This window comes from Plasmodium gonderi (assembly GCF_002157705.1).
Source record: "Plasmodium gonderi DNA, contig: Chr13, whole genome shotgun sequence".
NCBI classification, from domain to species: domain Eukaryota; phylum Apicomplexa; class Aconoidasida; order Haemosporida; family Plasmodiidae; genus Plasmodium; species Plasmodium gonderi.
In genome coordinates this window covers 268,339-295,395 of record NW_021628938.1, presented here as the reverse complement: position 1 = coordinate 295,395, position 27,057 = coordinate 268,339, and the positions used below count along the sequence as shown (strand labels likewise).

At 27.1% G+C, this 27,057-nt stretch overlaps 2 protein-coding genes across 2 annotated transcripts; one reads left to right on the top strand and one right to left on the bottom strand.

The window, feature by feature from the left end:
• Positions 1–1,048: 1,048 nt before the first annotated feature.
• Positions 1,049–2,879, top strand: PGO_130310 (cyclophilin; the record flags this gene model as incomplete). Its single annotated transcript, XM_028689547.1, has 8 exons — positions 1,049–1,123; positions 1,241–1,295; positions 1,419–1,495; positions 1,656–1,761; positions 1,969–2,063; positions 2,200–2,303; positions 2,502–2,571; positions 2,781–2,879. The coding sequence occupies 8 exons, from the start codon at positions 1,049–1,051 to the stop codon at positions 2,877–2,879; spliced, it is 681 nt and encodes a 226-aa protein (XP_028545348.1).
• A 109-nt stretch (positions 2,880–2,988) lies between these two features.
• PGO_130300 (dynein heavy chain) lies at positions 2,989–26,692 on the bottom strand (the record flags this gene model as incomplete). Its single annotated transcript, XM_028689546.1, has 34 exons — positions 2,989–3,246; positions 3,610–4,755; positions 5,000–5,192; positions 5,454–7,233; positions 7,505–11,003; positions 11,342–11,821; positions 12,000–12,073; positions 12,248–12,324; positions 12,512–12,699; positions 12,852–13,103; positions 13,253–13,449; positions 13,719–13,845; positions 14,012–14,968; positions 15,321–15,526; positions 15,783–15,987; positions 16,289–16,685; positions 16,780–16,873; positions 17,067–17,153; positions 17,352–17,423; positions 17,547–17,707; positions 17,878–18,098; positions 18,272–18,413; positions 18,762–18,919; positions 19,079–19,161; positions 19,308–19,605; positions 19,784–20,035; positions 20,266–20,541; positions 20,726–20,806; positions 21,044–21,273; positions 21,501–21,588; positions 21,739–22,024; positions 22,275–26,091; positions 26,390–26,477; positions 26,603–26,692. The coding sequence occupies 34 exons, from the start codon at positions 26,690–26,692 to the stop codon at positions 2,989–2,991; spliced, it is 16,560 nt and encodes a 5,519-aa protein (XP_028545347.1).
• Between the last annotated feature and the right edge of the window lie 365 nt (positions 26,693–27,057).

Here is a 27,057-nt window from a genome sequence, read left to right as displayed (position 1 = left end):
CTGTGTAAGATATCATTTTACTTGGTCAAAATGGAAAACGCACAAAAAAATAAAATAAGAAAATAGGAGAATAAGAAAATAAAATAGGAAAAAGTAAAGTAAGGAAATAAAATAGTAAAAAGTAAAATAAGGAAATAAAATAGTAAAAAATAAAATAAATTATTAAGTAAATAAGAGCAACATCATCAAAATATTGCTCATATATGTACACATGTACGAATTTAAATGTTTCCCTTCAACTCTTATCACAATTTCATGCATCCCCGCTGTATTTACAAAACCAGTTAAACAAAAAAAGTAATGGACTTAAGCAGGTCACACACTGCTTAAGTATTGGGAGCCGAGCATATTATAAATATATATGTAAATATAAAAGTGTGTACATGTTCCTAAATTTTTTTGTATACTAATTTTTGGTGCATCCCTATATTAACATTATATTCGTAACACTTCACAGGAAAAAACAACGCTAAACAGATAAAAACAAAAAGTAAAATAATAAAAAAAAAAAAAAAAAAAAAAAAAAAATAAAAAAAAAAAAAAATAAAATTTAATTTCTTAAAATAAAAAAATAATAAAAAATTGTAAAAAAAAAAAAAAAAAAAAAAAAAAAAAAAAAAAAAAAAAAAAAAACAGTTAAAATTAAGAAAAATACAAATTAAATTTTATTTCTTTAAATGAGAACATTATGAGAGATTGTGAATAGCAAAAAAAAAAAAAAAAAAAAAGAAAAAGAAATTAATAGCTGTTCACGAAAAAAAGAAAAGGGAATTACCTCTTTAATAAGTCCGTATTTAAAAAGATAGACGAAAAAATAGGCTACATACAAGTAGCAGCATTTTTTAATATTGAAAAGAAAAAAAAAAAAAAAGAGAAAACAAAAAAAAATAAAATAAAATAAATGAATAAAACAGGGGACATTACAGTGTTAGTCCTTGTTACAGACAATAAAGAAAATTTGCAAAAATTGAAACTATTTTTTTGATTAAACATATATTGCTGATAAGATGAAATACAGGTATGATGAGTACTACTGCTTTGAACTACAATGAAGATACCAAATCCTCGTGTGTATTTAGATGTTGCTATAGGAGGGAGAAATGCGGGGAGATTGATATTTGAGGTACACACGAAATTACCAAAAATGAAAAACTTAAAAAAATAAAAACATATCATCCATTTGTGTAAACACTAAGAATAATTTATTTGGATGGGATTGAATCTCCTTTCTTTTTTGCAGCTCTTCATGGATAAGTTACCAATAACCTGTGAAAATTTTCGATGTCTCTGTACAGGTAATTATATTTAAAAAAAGGAAAGAAACTCTAAAAATAAAAAAAGAAAAACGTGTAAAATATTTTCCTTTTCCGTTTAACTTATTTTTTTTCTTTTTTTTTTTTTTTTTACATAATTTGAAGGTGAAACAGGCTTAGGTTATTACCTGAAACCCCGTTGGTACAAGAATTCTCCCATTCATAGAATTGTCACAGATTTTGTAATGCAAAAAAAAATTTATACATCATACCATGTAGCATTGTAAGGTTGCATCGGTGTAAACATTTAACAGTGATACGTGTGCACATATAGATATTGTCTACTATGCATATATCGAGTCATATACACATAAGAGTTATACCTGTACACTCCTTATTTAGATGTTCCAAGGAGGGGACTTCAATTTTGGGAACGGCTTTGGAGGAGAGTCCATATACGGCCAATACTTCCGAAACGAAAAATTTATTTTCAAACATTCAAAAAGAGGTTATAAGAGAAGAAGATAAAGAAAACAGAGCATTACGATGCGACAACACAGAAAATGAATAATAATTGATTAATTTTTACGAGGATTAATTTCTTTTTATTATTTATCTATAGTACCCCCATACATTTTATTATGGACATATATGTATACTTTTATATGTGTATACACTCGAATGCTTATCCTTATTTTACCCTCTTAACTCATAGGTGTGCTATCCATGTGCCAAACTAGGATAAAACACACAAATAATTCTCAATTTTTTGTAACCTTTAAAAGTTGTCCTTGGCTTGATAAGAAGCATGTGAGTGAATGAAATGGTGCTTTGAATCCCTTTTTTTTTTTTTTTTTTTTTTTTTTTTCCTTTTTGCATATATTTTTTGAATATTTTTTGTATTTTATGAATTTTTTTATTTTTTTTATTTTATCATTTCTTGCAGGTAGTTTTTGGTCACCTTGAATACGGATATGACACGTTGTCCTTTATTGAGGAACAGTCTACTTTAATTGGTCGTCCCAAGAAGCAAGTTTATATTTACAATTGGTATGATATTACTGTTCACAGTTTGCTGGATCAGCTGGCTGTGACGATTGTTTACGTATGGATATATATATATATATATATATATATATATATATATATACATCCACTTATGCATTCGTGATACTTTTGACAAAGTTGTGTAATAACAACTCAATCGCACTTTTTCAAAGACGAAATTTTTATTTCCTGTTTTTATAGCGGGGTTATACCACTGGATAGAATAAAAAACAAGTTGCATGCGAAGTCTGATGATGATTACGTTATACCGGTAAGGAAATAAAATGATCTAACGCATTTTTTTTTTTTTTTTTTTTTTTTACCATATCATGTTTTTATTCGTCGTATGTTTCGTGTTTCCATTGCATTTGATGTATCCATATTTGACAGACAAAGGCGCGTATACATAAAAAATAAATAAAATAAAATAATAAAAATTATTATATGTTTTTGTCTTTGTACCACCGCTTCATCTCATAGGAAATAGAAATGCCGTTGTTAGAACGTGACGTAAATTTTAATGAAAATTCAGACTTTAGTGAATTAAAAAATATATACAAAAATAGCAAGCGTTTTTAAAGTGAAAAATGGGAATGGGAAACAGCACATATATATACTCATGCGAATACACGGACACATGCACATGCACATACACAGACACGTAGACATGCGCATACTCATGCACGTATCAGTTATAAATGAATAAATAAACCTTATTAATATATATGAATGACTTGTGTTTATCCGTCTTGAAATACAAGTTGGTTATAAATTTATTTTTTTTATTTTTCAATTTTCCATTACATTTATACTGATATAGTGGTATTTTTTTGTCTCCCAAAATGTTTTTTTCTCTTTTTTCCATTATGCTTAATGTTACAATGGGTATTTGATCATACTTCTTGTTGCTCCTTGGCTTGACTCCTAGGCACTCGAAGTTGTGGTTCTTTGAAAAGGGGTGTGATCAAAGCGGTGAAGAAGAAGAGAGAGAAAAAGAAGGAGAAGAAGAAGGCGAAGATGGAGAAGGAAAATGTATCATGAATAAATGTTATTATTGTTCAGAATATTGAAATATGACAAATGGTTGTATGGGTCGATTGGAATGATTAATAATAGGAAATTTGTGAATGTAACGAATCAGTAAATTGTTGGAGTCATCTCTCTGAAACAACAAACACAAGGAGTTATGAACATTTGGAGGCACATACTACACTTTATACACATTTGCGTAGATATAGTTCTGCACATATTTTGCAGAAGTATTGTGCTACCAGCAGTAAGGCGGGACACATTCTCTCATCTTTCATACCAGTGTGTAGAGTCCTATCAAATCCACGTCGCAAGAGGCCTCGATATCATAATGGATATAATCTGAGTAATTGATACAGTTTGACGAGAGCTTGTCGTCCTCATCACTGCTGTAGAAAAAATTTTTTTGAAAATGAAGAGAATTTTCTTTTTTCTTCATCTCTATGGTGTTGTTTATACGTGATATGAATATACATTCTTTTAATTTTTTTTTATGAACAAGGGTGAATTTAATCAATAAGGCTTTAAAAAGATTTAATGGATTAAACAAATATTGTATGTTATAAAAGCGTAATTCTCCTGTGATGTTCCAAAAATACAATTGTTCTTTGACATTTTCATAATATGTAACAAAATTATCAATTGTTTTAATTTTTTTATTAAAACTGGATATCCACTTGGTTGGCACTTCGTTTCGTGATAAGTAAACCATAATCAGTTTAGTATCATTGTCTAAGTTTTTTTTATTTTTATTTAACTCATGTTCAATTTTAATTACATCATTATATATAACATTGGTAATTTCTTTAAATTTCTTTGTTTCATTTATGCAGCAATATTGGATTGTTGTTATGTTTCTTTTGCTCCATTCCGTATTAATGTTGATGTTGTATTTAAATGTCCATTTCAGTTTTTTTATTAACTCATAAAATTCATTCATTTTTTTAATATTCTTTAAAAATTCCATAATCTCTGTTCCCTGCTTATTGATTACTTCCTCTTCTAAATGAATTCTACTGTACGTTTTTATGAAGACATTTCTATTACTATCAGTTTCATGGGGATTGTCACTATAATCTACATCAACCATATCATCAACATGAAGAGCAGCATTGACATCATCTCTTGTATATTCATGTATGAATTCCTTTGATTGGTCTTGTGTGGATAAATGTGGTTTATCTTTATCATCTTGAAATTTCACAATTCTCTCATCATCTGTGTTAAGTAGCGAGCTTGAATAATAATCACTGTCAAGATTGAAAAAAATATCTCCTTCAGTATTTTCTCTTTCATATACTAAAATTTCTTCACTGCATATTTTTTGCAAACTCTTCAACATGTTTTCATTATACTTTTCATATTTCTTCTTATCAGCTTCGATTTTCATTCCATATGATTGGCAGCTATTGAACACAGGATAACTCTGTGGTCACCAAGGCATGTGCATGTGTAGTGAGAAGTGGATGTGCATAACATATATACACATGCAGTAAAGTACACATATTAATACTTGGCTGATTAATACATATGTGTTGTAAATATAGACAAAATAATTTATCACAGAGGAGGAATAAAAGAAGGGTTAATATCGTGAGACACATATCCCCTTTTTCATTATGACAAGCATGTTGGAAATTTCCTTTTTCTTTTTTTTTTCATTTTTTTACCTTAATGAAGTTAACATACTCTTTGATAGATCGATTCATTAAAAATTTATAGTTGAAGCTTTCGTCAGTGCAATAGACGAATTCATTTTTTTCGTTAAATGAGTACTCATTAAAATATTCCTTGATGTAACTTTTTATAATTTTTCTATCATTGCAGAAGACTTTATTCCCGTATCCATTTAGGATGATTTCTCTGCAAAAAGGGGTGAAATTTTATACAACGGTAAGTAACTATATATATCGTTAAAAATGGAATATAATAGAATTCCCAGAAAAAAGAACAACTCATTAGATTTAGCAGCATAAAGTAGAGAAAATTTATCATTACAACTTTGTTATTTTTAAATCTCTTTTTTTTTTTTTTTTTTTTTTTTATGAAATTCCTGCGCTCATGCTTGATGGAAATTCACATGCATATATCTGCACGGGGTTGTGGGCTGTGGGATTTACTTACTTTACGAATTCCCAGTTGATGTGCACTTTCTGTTTAACCGATTCTTGATGTGTGGATTCCTCAGAAATGTGGTTAGAATTTATTGCATACGAATTTGAGTGATTAGATAACGCCCCATTAATTTGAACAAAATCTAAATAAGAAAGGAGAGAATCGAATGTTGTTTCAAAATCGTTCACACCGAAGGAGTATAATTCATCAAAACCATAATTATTATAGTTACATCTAGATACTAAAATGCTATGAAAGAAGGAAAGGGAAAATAAAAAAGAATTCACAAGGTTATTTTTTAATTTGTCTTTATAAATATTATAAACATATGTAAACACATCTGTGAGTAAAGTCTTTAAATATTCATTCGTATGCGAATATATTTTAATAGCCTTCTTTATAATCGAAATAGAAGCATCCTTTTCTGATGTGAGATACAATTGAAAATTGGAGTGAATTTTTGTATTATTATAAATTTCGTAGAATTTTTCTATATTAAAATTTATTAAATGCACATTTTCTAGTAATAATTTATTTCCATTTTGCATAGAAGTTTCTATTATTATTTGAATATCATTATTGAAATTATTTCCGACACTAAGCGTTTTTGTTGCTTTATGTTTCGACAAGATGGGATCATATGAATTATTAGGTTCTGTAATGTACAAAAATGTTTTTGTATCTATATAATTTAAATCTTTGGAAAGACTCAAATTGGTACAGTTGAAGTTTTCAGACAAATCCAAATAATTTGAGAGGGAAAGGTGTATGTAATAATATAGTCTATCTTTACGCATTATGTATAGAAATAGTATGACTTCTAACTTTTCTAATTGTACTTTTTTTAGAAAAAATAAATTTTCTTCTGGTCTTCTTTCTTTATACCAAGTAAAGTATTCCATAGAGTTATATTGCATGTCTTTAATAAGTGTTTTAAAATTCACTAATTCGTTGTGTAAAAATTGTAGCTGCTTTTTTTTTTTTTCATTTAGCCATTCTATTTTTAGCAAATTGGTTATATCCATATTTGGTAGTTTTCTCATTTTTAGGAATAACGAATAATACTTTTCTTTTTCAATTTTGATGGATTTTTGCATATTGCTTAATTTTTTTTCTTCAAATATTAGAGTAGTGTAGAACAAGAAGCAGAAGAATAACTTGTCCTTCTTGTGTACTGTATTTAGTAAGAATAAGAAACAGTTATGTGTAAATTTTTTAATTAATTGGTTAAAATTACAAATTAGCATTTTTTTATTAATATTTTTAATTAAATCATTTAATATATTTAACAGATAATTAAAATTAAAATTGTATATTGATTTTATTTTCGACTGTTTTAGTAGAACTTTATATATACTATGAAATCTGTAACCCAAAAGTTTTATATTTTCTGATGAATTTTTAATTTTATTAATTTCCTGTTTGTATTCCTTCAGCATCTTTTTTATTTCTATTTTTTTCAAAAAATTGCTATTTATAACATTCATTAAATTTTTGTTATTATTTATTTTGTTGTCAAATGTGCACAATTCAATTATCATTCCATCATCTAAAAACTTTAATGTTTGTTTTGTCTCGTAAAAATTTCGAATCTTTGTATTAAAATTCATAATCTTTTTTTCATCTTCATGCTTTAGTATGATGTTTACAATTTTATTTACAATCAAATTCTTGTCTATTTGGAAATCTATTATGTTCACGTAGTCTTCGATATCTTCAAAGTACCTATCGTTTGAGTCGCTCACGAGAAAGAGTCTAAATTGGCTGTTGTATTCCAGCTTCTTCTTCCCTGTTGATTCGGGTGAGTGCATAGATGCGCGTGTATGTAGATGGGTGTGCATATACGAGTGTGTATGTAGATGCGTGTGCATATATGAGTGTGTATGTAGATGTGTGTGCATATGTGAGTGTGTATGTAGATGCGTGCGTATTTAGATATGTGTGTATAGATGCACGTTGCAGCACTGGGATGATGGTCATATTAAGGCATGTAGTCCTCATGCATGGCATATGCTAGAACCGATGAACTAACTTATACACATTAGAGAACCAAAACTTACCTATGTTGATGTAGTATTTTCCATTTGACAAATATATGTTGCGCTCTATAACGGGTTCTAAGATGGCATAATTGGAGTTAAGTTTTATCTCTCTGCTTCTAAGCTTAAATTTGAGAAAATTTTTTTTGCACAACAGATCTTGTCTCACCCTTTTAAAGTTATCCTCGTGATGATGATCACAAATGAAACCTTCGTCATTTTGTTTATCATAAATGTATAAATTTTGAAAATTAAAAAACGGGATTATTAAACTTTTTCCATATATTATACACATGTCCAAATGTTTACTTAAATTTTCATCAAAATTGTGAATAACCAAATTATTGCTATAACTTTTTTTTAACCATTCAATTCCAATATTTTGTTGATCTAGTAGTAGAGGCCATCTAAAATGGTTTAACGATATTAAGGCATTTTGAATATAAAATATGTGTCTAGGAAAATTGTCCGATATGAATAAAGATACGATACTATCACATGAATATATACTTTCTATTTTTATTTCTTCTTTTATTAAGATGTTATTTTTTTTTATAATATGTTTCCATTTGTTAAGTAAGTAACATCTGTACTTATAATTAAAAGGGGATGAATAATTTAAAAAAAAGGAAAAGAGTAAAATTTCTGAAACTAGGTATTTATAATTATTTTCAATTTTTTCAATAGTATATATATATTTTTTTTTGGTTTTTTCTAAAAATTGTTTGACTTCTAAAATAGGTAAATAGGACTTATTAATTATATATAATTTTTTGTTTAAATTTTCAATTCGTTCAGTTTGGATATTTATATCGTTTTGGTTGTTAACTATGGTTGATTTGATTTTATGCATTTGTTCTAGTAACTTTATATTTTCATTTTCATATTTTTCTTTTTTTAATTTATTATTTGATATCGACTCATTTACTTGGCAAATATTCTTGTAGTATTCTTTATATTTAATGAGAAATGTGATCCATTCAAAAAAATGCGTAAACAAGTTGTTCAACTGGATAATTTTCTGAGTGCCGTAGATTATTTCATCTCTAGACATGTATTCCTTTATTCTTTTTATTTGTTTATCCGTTATATTTTCTTTTTTAAAATTAAAAAAGAATTTAGAAAAATTCTCTTTTGAAATAAAATTTTTGAAATAATTCCAATTGTCATTATTATCATTCAGGAAGGAATTCCTAACAATAGTGTTTATCATAATGGCTATACACAATTGTATCATATCTGGACTAGTTATTTTTAGGATATTCTTAATTTCATTATTTTCGACATTTTGAATTTTAAAAATGATAGAGATACATTCTTCTTCAATTTTTTTCTCAGATTCATTTTTACTTTCCATCATTTCATCAAAATTGTTCGTAACTCTATTTAGAATTTGTTTATTTGTATTAAATTGTTGTTCAATGTCTAGTAGATTCTTTGAATTTGTTTTAGTAGAATCATTCAGCTTTTCAATTTCCTCTTCCATTTTAGCTATGGACAAATTTATGGACTGTATTTCTGCGTTCATATTGTTATAATTTTCAAATGTGTTTTCCACTTTTTTTAGACCCATTTTAAACATGAGTAATTGTTTATTCTTATAGTTTAATTTGTTTTTTAGTAAAATATAAAACATAATTAATGTGTCCATAAAATTGTATTTGTTAACCCTTATGAAATCTAAGTTGGGGTTCTTTTTTTTTAAAAGATTTTTCAAATCATAGTATACATCTATAAACACATCTACGATGTTTTCTAGCTGTTTTTCAATCAAGCTGTAGAAATTATATTTATTTATTTCTACATTTAAATTGTTCATTTCGTGCATCGATTGTTTATTATAATTTTTTAAACTAACATATTCTTTGTTTTTTACTCTTTCGCTAGTTCCTTTTCCATAGGAATTATCATCTGATTTTGTTTCTTCTACTTCTTTGTCTAAGTTTTCCTCAACCGCGTGATCATTTTTTCCTTCTGTCAGGGTTTCTTCCTTATTTTGATTTCTATTTTGGTCTATTTCTTCCTTTTCGATCATTTCCCTCTCTATCTTATTTTTGCTTTCATAGCTTTTGTCTGTTTCTAGTTCTGATTTCTTTTGATTGTCTTTTGAGTCTAGTAAATCCTTCTGATCATCACAATGAATACCATTTTTGTCTTCCTTAATGTTACTTCTTATTACGTCGTTAGTATCCTTTACATTTCTGTTATCTTTTATTCCATGTGCGTCTTCACATTCTGGATTTTTCTTTACCAATTTGTTTGTCATAACATTGTCCCTATCATTATTTTCTTTTTTATTATTTTTAGAATTCTCTTTTTCGGAATTTTTCTTATGACCTGGTTTGTTTCTTGTATCATTTTTTTCCCTTTCGTTGGATTTTTTCTCCTTATCCTTTGCAACATTCATCTGAACATTTTTTTTTTTTTTTTTTTTTACACTATCAATAGGTGACTGTTTTTCTTTCTTCTTTTCATTTTGTTTAATTGAATTACCATTGGTTTCACTTTTAGGTGCAGAAATGTGTATACCTCTTATTCCGTTTTTGATCGTCATGGCGTTGGGTGATTTATTTGCTTCTTTTTTCATTTTATTTTGTGATGACAACAAGGGTTTACGTTCTTTATTTTTCTCTCCATTTAATTTTTCCTTATTATTTTGTAAATTCTTTTGTTTTTCCATTTCTTTCTTATTTTTTATTTTAAAATCAGCGTTCTTTTTCGTGATTTGCTCATTTTCCTGTTTTATTTTCATAGTTTTTTTTTCCCTTTGTATGCTTTTTCCTTTTTTATTTGGGTTATTTTTTTTCTTCTTTTCGATTATTCCTTCATTCTTTTCATCCTTAATGTTCAGTTCTTCTTTTTGTTTTTCTGTGTCTTCACTTTTTTCCCGTTGTTTTTTTCCTTCCTCTGTCTCGTCATTTGATTTAGATAAATCTCCCTCGTTTTCGACATCTTCATTGTGATCATCATCCTTTTGACATTCCTTCGATTTTTCAATTCCCTTCCTGTTGTCAGTGTCTGTACTATTCTGTGTCGGATTATCTTCAGAATTCTGTTTCGAATTATCTGATGAATTTTCTGTCTGATTCTTTCTTTCATTTTGTGTTTCCTTTTCCATGATGACTTGGTCTCCTTTTTTGTCTTCTCCTACCTTGGGTTCTTCATTCCTATTTTTCTTTATATAATCCTCTGAATTTATAAAGATTTGATTGGTCTTAATTTTTGCCTTTGTCTTTTCCTTTTTATCAAGTTTAATCCCTTTTCCTTCCTTTTCGATATCATCTTCCAATGTATTTAGGATTACTTTTTTTTTGAAATTGTTTAGTATATTATCAATAAAATGATTTTCTCCGCAATTTTTTAAAAACAGCTGACAGTAGTGAGTGTACTCTTCCTTCGTCCAGCTATCTAAGTGCATAATATTTAGGTCATTGTAAACATTTTTGTAATTTTGAAAATTCGTGCAGTATAAGTCGAACCTTTTTTCGTGAACTAAGCAAACGTATGTGTTCTTTTTCATCTGTTGGGATAAGGAAAAGTGATAGAAACGTTTGTATAAATCGTTGGAGTGGAACATGCAATGGAAGAAACGCAACTGTGCAAAAAGTATGTACATATACCTACTCATATATATGAACACATGTGCTTTGTTCACATTTTGCAGAACTCTCCTTCCTCAGATGTAACATTGAAAATTCGTCTCCAAAGTAGATGGTATAACTCCCCCTCTCACACAGACACAGAAATAGAAGCAGACGCACTGACATAGACATAGATACAGAAGCAGAGACACTGACATAGACATAGATACAGATGCAGAGACACTCTCCATTCTCATCTCACTCATTTTGCACTTACAATATTTTGAATATTTTCCCATTTCAGTTCATTCGATATCAGGTTCGTTTTTGTATACATGTGAAAAAGTTCCTTTTTATCAAACAAGGGATTCGGAAACTGCTTATAAATTAACGAATAAAAATAATCATCAAAATTGTTCGAATAATTAATTAATATGAAAAGATTTCTTTTAAACCTTAATCTGTTGTAGTAATCAATTTTGTCTTGAGAATTTTCCAAATTACTGGACTTGTTAATTAATACTGTATTTATATTTAATATAAATGCAATTGCATTTAATATTATGATAGCCCTTTTTTTATTCATACAAATTATCATTGAAGAATTTATGTTTTTACTTATATTTTTGTAAACATCTACAATATTTCTGAAATAAAATTCTACGAACATTTTTGTGTTGATATACAGATTGTTATAACTGCTTAGACTCCTAACAAATTCATCTTTTAGCAAACCTATGTCAACTTTTTCATGAATCTGCAATGAGGACGTAAGTGTTTAGAAGATAATATACTCATGATAATGAGAGCATGTGTTCAAAAAAAGAGAAAAAAAAAGTACATCAATTAAGGAGTAGAACGCGTTCTCCTAATATTTCTTTCTCCTTCTCTTTATGTTCATGTTTATCTTTTTTTTTTTTTTTTTTTTTTTTTACATCTTTGCAAAAGTAATTTAAATGAGTGAATGAATATTCTTTAGTTAAATTTGGAAAATGCTTCTCTGCCAAGTCTTAAAAGGAAAGGAATTACAAAAATGATAAAATGGTATCACTGTTTTTATGACTGTCTATAACAAAAAGGGGTAAGCACAATAGAGCAAAACTAAAATTGACATTCATCTATTTCATTTTATTTCGTTTCATTTTATACTATTATATTCTATTTCACTTGATTTTATATTTACTTTTCATGGTTTTCATAATGTCCTTTTTGTTTTCCTTTTTGAGCACCCTATTCAGGATGATTCGCTCGGTACTTTCACTAAAAAGAAAGAAAAAGAAAAGGTGAAGTAGAATGGTGCATATAAAAAGATAGAATTCTACTTATTCTTTTCTCATATAATATTCACACTAAGCTATGTTTTCGCTTCTATTATCTCACGTTATTTCTATTTCATTCATTTTTTATTATTTTATTTTTTTTTTTCCCCGCTTTTGTATAGGTGTACCACCAATTCTCAACGACGTCCTGTTCATTTTGAAAATTCCACTTGGTGTGAACGAAATCTTCATACAATAAAAAAATATTTTCTTTTGTGAATAATATATTGTTTTCCTTTTTTTCTTCAAAATTTATGTCGTCATGTATTTTCCAAAATACATCTAGACTATAGTTGACTAGCTTTCCATGTATACCCTTGAAGAGGACAAAAGAGAGAATATGTGAAGAGTTCCTTTATCTTTGCTAAAGAGTTGAAAACATGACACATGGCAAAAACACAAATGTGCGCATGTGGATATGTATATATATATGTATATGCATCACTATTTATATGCTTCTTATCTTACTTGAAATCTACCACTTAGAGTGTGATTTATGAGAGCGTTAAAATAATTGACTAAGCATTTTTTGCTGCTATTTAAAAAGATCAACGAATAGGAATAAAAAACAGATTCATAGAATCTATTCCTTTTCATATGTTCAAAATCCAGAGAAATCATGCTCTTTACATTTTCTACATTAATACTTTTGTTTTCAAAATAACATAAATTCCTTTGTAAATTCTGCAAAAATTCGACAGAAGGATTGTTGGCTTTTTCCTAAAAATAAGAAAAAGGAATGTTTCATGTTGTGTCTCCAAACTTGTACGAAATTTTCCTCAATTTGATGCATAGTTTGAAATGGTTTTGTTTTTAGATGAGTTATTCCTAATGGAACATAAAACTGATTTTCCATTTTTTCATTTTACGTAATTGATGTGAATGTCGTCTATGCATATATAAAGGACCGAGGGATGGAAATAGTTTTTCACATTTTTTTTTGCCATTTTTTCATACAACACTTTAAAATTTAGCACACTTGTATATTTCAACACACTGATTATGATATTGTCAATGTTCTTGTGACTATGAACTATTTCTTTTATTATAGTCGTCTTGCAATTTTCTGAAAGGTGCGTAAAAAATTAATTTAATGATTGTAATTGCTTTTGTTTTAATTTAATAAGAAATGAAGAGGTACGTGTGTTCATATCATTTCGAAAACCCTGTCTATATATATGTAGTTACATTCTGCTTATGTGTAATTTCAAACCATTAGTGCTACTATTTTTTTTGTTTTTTGCAGTGAAAGACAGAAAAGAATCTACAGCAGACAAAATAAACTAGATACATACTAAACATGTGCGTACATATATATATATAATTCTATGTTACTTCTGCTTCCGATAAGACAAATGTTAGACTCTCCCTTGTACAATAAGCTAATGGAATTAATTTTTTTCAGCATTTCTTCATTGTAAAATATTAGATAATTTTCGCCCATATGGTTTTTCTTAGATGACTGTATCAGTGTCAACAAATGTAAAATATGGAAAAAAATTGATCATGATATTCATTAGAAAAATTGTTTTAACTTATGTTAAATATTCGTACGTCAAATGAATAAGCAAAACGAGCATGATGTCAAAAAAAAAAAAAAAAAAAAAAAAAAAACATATTAAAGTTACCACAAAATAATCACTAATGGGAATCCACGTATCCTTCTGTATGTGGTAAAAAGAATCCCCTAAATTGATATCAAGACTGAGGTTATTAGATGAAGTTAACTGTTTTAAGAAAATAAAAAAGTTATCCTTCTCTTGTTCATTTAAAAAATTATTAAATAGAAAAACGAGACAGCTAATTAAAATAAAAAGAGCCTTATTTTTAATGGTTGATATTTTAGAAATTTCTTTTTTGCTATGCAATTCCAGTTTTTTATCATTTTCTGCTTCAGCTTGTGATATACACACATTTTCTATGTAATTTTTATTTATATTATCTAAATCATATTCTTTGTTAGTAGCATATTTTTCATAATTTTGTTCATTTAAAGTTGCTTTTTTTTCTAAATTTATACCCTCATGTAATTCATCCATTTGTTGCAAGTTAGAAGAATCGTTATGTGTAGAGTCCGTATGATTTCTGTCCGTTAACAAATTATCTAATTCTCTTCCTCTTAAAAAAGTTAATATATTGCTTTTAAAAATGTCAATGAAATTGTTTATAATAATTTTAACATCCATATTTGTATGAAACAAATTTTTTTGTGATAAAGTGATACCGCTTAATGTTATATGTTTTAATTCTTCATCTTTTTTAAAATAATTATTTATGTTGAAATTATTTCCTTTTTTCTTTTCCATATAATGAAAAATTGGTAGAAGAAATTTTCTATAAAATATTTTTAATTCATTGTATAACTCGAAAAGAATTTTCTTTTTTTCTTCATAATTGTTTTTATAATTTAAAGATGTTTTATTATTCTCTAGGTTTTTTTCAAAAAAGAGATTCGTGTTAAGGATGCTGTCTATTAATTTGGAACTTTTGTTTTTAAAGTAGTTATAAATATTGATGTTGTCTTTAATGGCAATTTTGTTCATTTTGTTCAGTAGGTAGGGGTCTAAGCCAGATATATCATTACACTTGAAGAAGGGAGTAAAATGGGGACGAGAAAAAAAAAGTGTTGTGATGAATGCTTAAGTTTTAATAATCCTAATAATTTTTCATTTTGTATAAATAGATGGATGAGAAAATAATCGTTTCTAATTAATTGTATATCTGAGTAATTGTGATTTGTTAAAAATGTTTACTTTTTTTTTTTTTTTTTTTATGTACATGTTCTATTTTGTAGGTTAGAAAAAATCTGCCTATGGTGTAAACTACTTCTATCTAATTAAATTATTAACTACGTCAATAAGACATTTGTTTCATTTAAAATAAATTTTTTTTTTTTTACTCTTTCACAATTTTATTTTTTTCCTTATGTTTTCTTACTTCAATTATTATCTTCAATCTGTTTTGTATGCTCTCTTCATCCATTTTCTGGCATTTCGAATGAAACAATTTATTCAAAGATAGCACATCATATATGACACGATTAAGGGAATTGAGTTTCATAATGAATGTGTACTTTTTGTGTTTTTCTTGTTTCTTCTTTATAATTTCCTGTAAAAATCCTTCATTCAAATTGCTGTGAGAGTCTGAAAATTGTCATTTTGCAATTTGATATAAAGGGATATTATGTATGTGCATGTGTGCATGCATGATGGAAGTATCACGGGTGTATCATGGGTATATGGTTATGCATACTTATGTGCATTTGGAAATGATTATTTCTGGAAAATAGAAACTTTTTTTAATACACCAATTCTGTGTAGGAACATATGTAATACTTTTAAATTCACTTGTAGATTTTTTTTTTTTAGGAAAAATATAATAATATGGCATATCTTATACCATATAAGGAATCCAAATAGATAAAGGAATATTTAGCACCATATAATTTGTTGTACATTTTTAGCAAAGTCGATTTTCCAATATGGCATTGTCCAAAGATTATTGATAAAAACTGGTTATGAAGCTTTTCTTTTAATATATATAAATCCTTTTCATATTTATAGAACAAGTCATCCTTTAAATAAACGCACTCTTGCTTCAGCAGCTGCAGATGTACAAGTGTAAACCAATCCCCAAAAAAAAGAAAAAGAGGTGTTGTCCATATATATATATATATATATATATATATACATGCATACATGTACACATACACACATGAACAGATGCACGTGTATGTTTATGCTTAAGAATACCATTTTGCATCTATGTGGATGCTTATAATGCTTATACATATATGTCTTTTTGTTTTACAGATAATACGCGTGCTCAAGTTAAATAGAACAGGATAGTAAATAAAATTTTTTTTTTTTTTTTTTTTATTTATGAAACTTTTCAATTTTTATTACCTCCTTCAGTCGATCTCTTTCATCTTGCAAATCATATGTGGCAATCGGGTCAATATCGAGAAATTTTTTTATTAAACTTTGAAGTTCATTTTGTTTAATATTTTTCAGCTTGTCATCATAGTATATAAAAATGTATTTAGCTAATAATGTATCTTTGTTGTTTTCTTCATTTTCCTTTTTACACAACCTTATAATATTTACTATATCATTTAGAATGTTGTTTTCGGAATTGAAATAAATGAAATTCAAGTATTCCATAAAGTTGCAAAATTTTACACATAGATTCTTAACATTCTGGAAATTGTTTACATAAAGTAATATTTCCACGAGTTCGATTTCTTGACAGTTAACTAGAATTATTTCTTTGCAAAGATTTTTTAAATTTATGGGGATGTTTCCGCATCTGTTTTGGAAAAAAATTGGGAAAAAGATAAGTAAGCACGAATCTGCATATCTACACATGTGTATTTTAAGTGTGAAAGGTCCCATACCTGTGAGATTTAGACGTGAAGAATATGACAGAGCTGCTGTTAAACACCACATCTTTGCCGAAAATATAAATGTTCTTTTCCTTTTTTTTCAGGCCTTTCAATTTGAAGGGGAGAAAACGAGATGTTCATATGTGTGACGTGTGTATATACGAACACATATATACATAAACTAATATTTTAGTCTCTCTAATTTTGTTTCATCCAATCCATAAAAATAGATGAGACCGTTTTAACTCTCCACTTCTTAGGCACACTATTCACATGCATGCAAAAACAATGTTTCATACATGTTTGAATAGATCTAAACGCGTTTGTGAGGACAGATAATAATTCTACTTTCATTTCGTCCACATTTTGAAAAACCAAGGCATAACCTAAAAAAGTTGAAATAGATGTATTTAATTGGTGATTCTGTGGAATGTGATATGCAAACATATATTGCTATTTTGTTCTATTTTTTTGTGGCTAAGCATGTGTTATTATTAATATTTATATATGTGAATATGTTTGTTTTTTTTTATATATTTTATTTTTTTTTTTTTTTTTTTCCTTATTGGCATTTTCTTGGTTACCCATCTGAATAGACCCCAATATAAAATTTCTTATGTTGTGTATGTTCCCATCCAAAAAATACGTTCTTTGTCCTATATTGTAAAGGAGTTAGAAATGAATTAAAGAACATTCCATATATGCACACATATATATGTGCATGAATAAGATAGAGTTGAAGAAGATAATTATATTTGAAACTTTCTTCACTTTTTTACCTAATGTAGATGTGATGTAACATATAGTTGACGCTTTGTTCTTTCCACACAAGATGTTATAATAGGATTTATGCATATTTGAGCATATTGAAAATATGTATTTATTATTTGGCAACACATTTATGAACAAATTGTTATTTTCTAATATGTCATAGTTGTATCTTGAAGAGGAAGAAAAAAAAAAAAAAAAAAAAAAAAAAAAAAAAAAAATTAATCATTATGGGGTAACAATATTGGGGTTATCAAAAGTGCTTACTATAAAGACTCATTAATCTCTTCCATAATTTTTGGTAACTATTTTTTGTCTGTTTTTATTTGCCTAATTAATTACTTGAATAGGTAATTTCCATATTTCACTGTAATCTGTTCCTTGTTTTTATCGACACTGTATCTAAATTGATAATGTAGAAAAAAATTGTTTTCATCAAATAAATTTTCTTGGATTATTTTTTTTAATATATCGATAAATTCTAGGTAAATAATTAAGGCTTGTTCTATTTTCTCCACATTTTTCCCTTTTTCTTTTTTCATTTCTGCTGCTAGGTCGTTGCACTGAAGATAGAGCAGGAAATGTATGTAGAAATGGAACGCAAAACAGAACGTGAAAAATACATTTTTATGTTTATCTCTGTTGTAGTGAAGATTGGCACTTCTCATTAAATGTTGCATGCTAAGTGCTACATCCTAAGTTTTATCCTCAGATATTTGCCTATTGGGGATCATACCAAGTCCTTGTATTTATCTAAAATTCTCTGGGTATGTTCTGCATTTTTCTTCTGAAGCACGTTTCTTATTTCTTCACTTAAAATGACTTTTATAACTGTGCTTGAAACGATGGATACATTATTTATTATTATTGGAATTATCCTAAAAATGGAAATATACATAGATCAAATTATTTCCCATTTATGACAGCAATACTATGACATACGAATACAATAGAGACGTAAACAAGTTAAAAAGACAAAATATGGAAATATAAATTTTATGTAATGTATCTATATGACGTGGAATGTACTAAATGATACATTTTTCAAAAAAGAAGGTATAAATCCAAGGGGCAAAGAAAAAAAATAAAATATATGATTACACCTTTAGCAATAAACTTATGCACCCTTGTAATTAATATACAGCTAATGTAAAGTTATTAATTTGTATTGAGTTTTAGAATTGTAAACACATGTAGCAATGTGAAACATAGTGTGAATATATTACATGTTAGTGTTGTAGTAGCTCTTTAAACTTGTTATAATGTTTTCCTTTAAGGTATTTTTGATTTTTTCTTTTAAAATGATATACGTATCTATTCCTATTATTTTTATCCCGCTTTTTAAATTGAGTGTATTATTTTTGGTAGTAACAACTTCAATGATCTGCATAAAAAGCACATATATATATATATAAAAGTAAACGTAAACATAAACATAAACAAGTGTATACGTATGCACACAATAATGACAACATATTAACAAAAATGTAAACTATGTCATAGGGTGTATGGAAATTGATGTGACATTTTTTATCGTGTGTACCGTTTTGTCTATATCATTAAAAGATAAAAGTTCTTCATAAATTATGAAGCAGTATTTTTTCAAATTCTCCGTCTCCTGGTTAGCTGTAAAAGTTTATTTTAAATGGGACCACGGTAATGTTACACATATTTGAATATATGTGTTAATTTGAGTATACATATAATATAGATGCACTAGCAGGTGTACACTGGTACACTTTTATTATTCGCTAGCATCTCCTCATTCATACATAGAAGACAGAATAACTCCTCATCAGTAAGGAAAAAGAAATCCGGGAAGGAAAATTTCTTGTCTTGAAGTATGCTTATTGTTTCATTAGATAAAAATAGTACGCGATCATAATAGTTTTTTAAAAAGTAAAAAAACTGAGTGTTACATATGTGAAACAAATTCAGATTTTTCTTTGCATTTTTCATTATTTCAACGTATGTTTTATTTATTTTATTAAAATTTTTCATTTCATTGCTGAAGTGGTTAAAATTCTCATTGTTGTAAAATCTTTCTAGTCTGGCCCATTTTTCCTGCGTCTGTAGATGTATTAAGCGAACACATACATGTGAAATTACATGCGATAAAATAGAAATTTATACATAGATGAATATACATATTCTCATTTGAAACAATGCATGATGAGAAACATATATGCAGCAGAACTCTTCTTTCTACTGCATGAACAAGTTCTTTAAAAATGAATCGGATGCGTACTAGTATCCATAGGGACAAAAGTTCGTAAATGAAAAGCAATTTGTTTTGCAAATAAGTTATTTTAGGTATTAAATCTTTGGCGAAATTTAAGTTCCTCATTAAATGTAAATCATTAAATGTATTTTTAATATTTTTAAATATGTTTTTATTATTGTCCAATATTAAGTAATCGTTGCGTTTTGTAATTTTCAGGGTTTCTTGTTTCCAGTTGTTTTCAATTTTGTTTAGGTTTTTTTCTAGCTTTTCAACTTCCTATATTGTGGTAAGAGAAAAAAAGGAAAAAAAAAAATGTAAAAATGGTAGCATCTATCTATGCATAATTGTGAACAAATGAATATTCGCTAATAAAACTTGTTATATGTTAAATGGCATTCATGGTAAGGGAACTCTTGCAGTTATGTCTATACATATGCATACACATTTTTTTTTTTTTTTTTTTTTTTTCACATGCTTAATTATAGTTCTCATTTTGATATTCATACCTTAATTTTGTATATAATATACTTGATGTCATTAAAATATAAGTATATTTTTAACTCATACATAACGTAAAGTGTAATTGATTTCATGTTAATATTTTTATCATTAATGATAATGGTGTTTTCAAAGGTTATTGGATCTTTTATATTATTTCTCTTCAAATGGAGGTCTATGATTTCTTCCCAATTTGTTAGTTTCATATTTGTGTTTTGTAGTAAGTACGCTATTATTAGTGTCGTGTTCATCTTGTTTAATTCTTCGTTTATTTTTTTGAACGGCTAAAAGGAGAAGTATCCACGTAAGTTATCGTAACAAAAGGGGAGAAATAGGAGAATCGAAAGAAAGAAAAAAACAAGAAAATAAAGGAACAAAGAAATGTTCGATGCTGTAACTTGTGAATAGATCGAATAAAACGTGCCATACACACGATGATATTGAAAAATGTGTGATAAGGTGTCGTACCAAAATATTCTTCGCTTCAGGTTGCTCCTTTTGCAGTTCCATCAACTCGTTTTTCACCTCCTTTAATGATTTATTTATTTCCTAAATACATATTCAAAAAGTTAGAAACATAAAAAAGTAGAGGCAGAAAAATGTAGAAGTATAGAAACGTAGAGGCAGAGAAATGTAGAAGTATAGAAACGTAGAGGCAGAGAAATGTAGAAGTATAGAAACGTAGAGGCAGAGAAATGTAGAAGTATAGAAGCATTTGGACAGCTGTGTGTGCAACAGTGGGCTCCCAATTATCTACTATTTTGCATAATTTCTTAATACACACACCTTAATATTTAGCTTGTAGTATATAATATCCATGAAGTCATTTATTCTTGTCATGTATGAATTATATATAGAATAGATGGAGTTATAAATTTTTATTGTGTTCTTTAACAGGTAAAAATTTTCGAATAGGAAAATTTTCATGTTGCATAAAATTTGCGCTTTAATTATTTCTTCTTTTTCAACTTCTAATTCTTTGAAGTCATTCATGTATGTTTTTAGGCTTTCCATTCCTGTGGTGTGGAGGTAGTGACAGATGTAGTGATAGAAGTATTGGTTACGATAGGTGTGCAAACGTACACATGGGAATGTGTAGATGCATACATATAGATGTTTCTTCCAAAATTGCACGTTTATAGGTGTTCCATTAGAACAAATGCACTTGGAAAGGATTTTTCAAAAATGAGAAAAAATTCAAGTGAGATTTTCTCACTTCCCCACATAAATTCATTCAAATTACCTTCACTTAAGTCGATATTTTCTGAGGACGGTCCGAACATGCGAAACTTTTTTAAAATGTTTTTCACCTTTTCCTCGAAAACAATTATCTGAATTGTGGAAGGGGAAGTGAAGAGAAAATGAAAAGGGTGAAGGAGAAGTAAATGGGAATTAGTAATGCATACATACACACTCGTATTTATATTGACATGCTTAATAATTTCACACACAACGAATTATTCGTACTTCTCCTACTTTACCTTATTTTTTGTGTTTTTGTAAAATTCTTGCTTTATGGTAAACATTAGATTGTCATTGAAAAAGGCTGAGTTCAACATATTTAAGTATAGGGGATATAGGGAAAACAATTTCTCTCTTTGTTCCTCTTTTATGTTACTATCTTCATATATTGTTAGCATGTTATAAATTTCTTCTGTTTTTTGAATATTCATTTCTATATTTATATTCTCAGATTTTATCGTGTTTATCGTTTTTATGATATTCTCATACTTATCCATTGAGCTTGTAGCTGTTTGGAGTATCTCACTGAGGTTTTTTTTTTTTTTTTTTTTTTTTTTTGTTGTTGTTGTTGTGGAAAAAGTGTTAAACATTAAATGAGGAGAAGAATTCAAGTTAAATAGAAGACATGGGAAGAGAGTCTAATTAACACAGAGTGAGTAAGACTTGTTATATTCCTCAGAGTTCAAAGAATGAATGTAGAAACATTGTGCTCATACATAAGTAGAAAGATGTACACAGAGACAAATGCAACACACAAGATACTCTCAATCGTTACCTGTACTTTGTGATTTCTCCTAAGGTGGAACATTTCAGTGTAGTAAATATAAAATGCAAATTATTAAAATAGAATTTTTTGGAGTCTAGCAATTTATTCTTTATTGAGTTCAGGACAAAAGATATGTTTAGAGAGATGAATTGAATAGTTTTTTTGTCATTTTCTCTATCAATTTTATTTTGAATATTAGTTATATTTTTTAGAATATTGTCATAATAAATCAGAGGGTATGAAATGTTTTGATGAATATTGAAACTACTTTGTGCTTTAATTATTGAATTTATGATATTATCATATTTGAGAAAGCTGTATATATATTTATTTGCTTTTTGGAAAACATTTTGTATTAATTGATGTATATGTATGATTCTATCAATGATTATTTTATTTTTGCTAACACTTTGGTAAAAGGAAAATTTCATTTTAAAAAATTCGAAATCTTCCTTGAGTGATATAGGGACTTCAATGCATGAATAGTCTAACCATCTTATAAATTCAGAAGATGTTAAAAGTAAATTTGTTAACAATTTAGATATCAATTTAAAGATGTTTTGTATTGAATTATTTAGAAATACATCTGAGTAAATATCTTCTTTGATATAAAGACATGGTTTATAATTATCTAAAATTTTTTTTTGGAAATCATTTTCGATTAGTGTTTCATAATTACATAACCCTTTAATGATGATAAAACTTAGGCATTTATAGATTTTACATTGGTACAAATAGTACAACTCATCCATTATTTCACTTCTTCCTTTTTTTGTTTTTTCTACGATTTGTTCAATTTTAATTAAAATTTGTGATATTTCTTTATATTTTTCTACGACTTTTTGGACTTCAGTTATTCTGTATTCTTCAAAATAATTGAAGAATGGTTGAATATGTAACGGCTTCATACTACCCCATTCTATGTATCTAACTAGATTCACATTTTGCATATTGTAAATAATTTTGTCTATACTGTTTAGAGAGTAAGATAGAGACACATAAACATTTTCAATTACACTTTTGCAGTTCTTTAAATCATTTATGTAATGATCTATATTTAAATTTAGCCAATTTATATTGTTAGATATGTATATCAATTTCTGCTCAAAACATTGGAAGAAATTTATCAAAACTTTTTGATGAATGATAGAAGTAGTGGTAGTGAAATTTTTGAAAAAATAAATTATTTCATTTAACTCGTATAAATATCTGTACAATTTTTTCTTCATGTTATACATATTCAATATTTCGATAGGGGTATTAAAATCGTATATCGATTCAATGTAAGCATATTCGTACAATGTCTTGAAGAAACTATTATCAAAATTTATTACATAATAAAAGTTTAGCTGTTTATTTATGGTAATTATGTTGGAAGATAAAAATTTATTCATTTGGGATAGGGAATTGTTCTTCCACAAGACATAATTTTCGACGATATAGGAGAACATTTTTTTGCAAAAGTTAACGTACAGTTTAACAATAATTTTATATTCATTTGACGTGGTTATGTAATTATTATCTTTAAATATTAAAATTGGCTTCTTAATCTTTTTGTAGATGTTTAAACAGAATAAGAATTTTTTGTAAATATTCATATCTTTATTCGAACACATGTTGTTAAACAGGTCTATGTAGAGGTACAATTCTTTTTTATATAAAAATAATATGTCATATAATTTTTTTATTAAAAGTCTATCAATTTTATAGTTTTTTTTCAAGTTTTGGAACTTTTGCACTAGTAAATAAGTAGATTTTGTATTCCTTAAATTAGAAAATTGAATGTAAATAATTTTTATGCATTTTTTTTCAATCTTTAAACATTGTTCATTTAGTTTTTTCATCAGTTGCATAATCGATTCATCATCGTATTGGTATATATTTTTTAGAACGTCATTAAAAGGTTCATACAGTTTATTAATTTCTAGAATAATACTGTTCATAATTTTTTTGTTATTCACTAACTTTTTTAATTTTAATAAACACAAATCTGTAAAGTAAATGATTTCTGAGTACACTGTGTATAGTGTGGCCAACACGTGCTGTAGATGTCTAATATTTTTGAAAATAATATTTTTATCAAAATACCAATTTTTGCGTATATCTATCGTTTCAATATCTAATTTGACGTAAATAAACTCTTTTTCATAAAACTTTAGAATGTCTATACATTTAGAAATAACTTTTTTAATTTTTTTTGGCTTGTTAATATTTTTCACCTTGATAGCTAGGAAAAGAATAAATTCGAATATGATGTCAGAAAGTCTAAGAAAGAAGGCAATTATTATTTCATCTTTTCGGAAATATTTAGAACTTAGCCATATATTTTTTAGTTTCCGAATAACTAATTTTATCCCATTTTTCATTTGATTAATATGAATACATTTTAATGTTTCAAATGAGTTTTCTAAAAGTTTACTAAATTTTATCATTTCAAATGATTCCATATGCATGTGTTCTACCTCTTTGAGAAGAAGTTTTATTTCATTACATAATTCGTTATTGTAATTTTTCCCTTTGATATTTTCTATAATATGTTCGAATTTTTTGCTATTTATTTTTTCAATTAAACTGTAAATTCTGTGATATCTTTCTTTCCAGTATTCAACTGATGTTTTATCATTTTTCTTTTTGGAATCATTCTTCTTCTCTTTTATTATAAAATCTTTTATAATATTGGAAATATTTCTAAGATAACTATTAATATTAATAGTATCATCCTTAAGTTTCATTATGTCTGCATTGATTTCGTTATGTGAGATTTGTTCAACTTTCAGAATTTGTTTGTAGTAACTTAGCAAATAGTAGAAAGAATTTAACAGGTTTTTATTTTTTAAGAAATTTTCTCCTTTCTTCGTTAGGTTAGATCTGATACAATTATTTCCACTTGTGCTCTCATATATACTCCTTGATTCTTCATTTTGAAAATAATTGTGATCTACACTTTCATTTTTTGTTCCATCATATGCATTGTTTTCCTCTGTTCCACATTTGGTTTGTGATTCTGTGTATTTTCCTCTCTCTATAATATTTAAATATTTATTTTCATTCAACTCATTTGTATCATCTAGTTGGTTACTCAACATTTCCGTTTTTTTAAGAAGCTGAAGTTTATTTAGGACTTGGTCAATTTTTATGTTTTGATCTGTTTCCTTTCCAATATACTCGAAAACGTTGTTTTTTTTTAATAAACATTGAAAGAAAGGAATAAAAAATATCTTAAAATAGGTTTTAAAATTGTTAATATAATTATGGTGTAAATTTCCGAATGTGTAATTAGTATTGAAATATTCATCCATATTTTCATGAAATTGTTCATTTTTATCATTTTTAATTTTCAAAAAGTAAACTATCTGTTTTTTTATTTTCTTTTTCTTTTCTTCTTTATCTTCTCCTTTTTCCATGAGAAAGTTAGCTTCTTCTTCTGCGTCATCTGTGATTATATGACCTATGCTCATTTTTAAAATGTAGCGAGTTTTTTCTTTTCTTTTTTTTTTCTCCTGAACATTCTGCTTTTTTTCACAGTTATCGTTCCTCTTTGAAGTTTCTTCCCCGTTATTATTCGTTCCATCTGTGCAATCATCAATCAGTTTGTCACTACATTGAATTTGTTCATCTATTTTGTTTACTTCCTCATTTGTTCCTAATATGTCTTTTTTTTCTTCCTCCACTTTGTTCTCTCTTTCTGGTTGTTGTTCATTTTTTTTATCATTTTCATCGATTTTTGGTACTATTGTTCCATCTTCATTAGCTATTATATTTATCCCCCTTTGTTTATTATTATCATCCTTTTTTATCACTTGAACACTTTCCTCTTTTGTATTTTCTTCATTTATTACATTACTAGTATAATCAGCATAATTGTGATTATTTAATTCATCATTCGTTTCTTCAACTTTGTCCGTTTCCCCTTCTGATGTATCTCCTCTTGGCTTTTTTGTGATCTGTTCTTTTTCATTTGGATAGAGATATATTTGTTCGTTTTCTTTATCCTCTTAAAAGTGTTGAAATGGGAAGAAGAAGAAGAAGAAAAAGAAAACATTATAGTCTAATGCTTAAGCAGAAAAAAAAAAAAAAAAAAAAAAAAAATACACAAAAGTTTTTCTCTTTTTATAATTGCTTACCATATATATATCTATGTACCACAAAAAATAAAGTAGTGTTCACAGGTGCTGATAAAAAGAAATAATTTAAATTGTCTTTATTCTTTTCCTGATGAATTATAGAATATTAAAAATGAAGATGTTTCTTTTCTTTATGTAATGGGAAAGACGAATAAAAAGAAGAAATTTTTTTTTTTTTTTTTCTTTATTTAACAAGTGTAAAATAAAACTAACATCTTGTATAAGGCAGTTATAATCATCGCTTCCAATCCTCAACAATGAAATGATCTTTTGTTTTATGTAATGTTCCAATTCATCATTCATGTTTTGGATCATAGGAAAGTTGAGAATAAGTCGTTAAGCAAGATGTAAAAATGAAATCAAGCACATATATGTTAATGTGCACATAACATATGTATTGGTTCCTAGGCTTTTAGAAAGGAAAAAAAGAAAAAAAAAAAAAAAAAAGTAAAGAACATAAAATATGTGTTGGAGAATATATTTTTTTCTATCCTTACGAAAAAGTGTGTAATTTATTATAAAAGTAAACTAAGTTATTTAACGTAGGTTCTATCTCATTATGAATCAAACGCTTTGCATTTTGTTTTATTTATTTATTTATTTTTCTTAATGTATGCAAACGAGAAGCGATAAATTTGGGGAAAGTTTGCTTTGTGTCTTTATGTAGG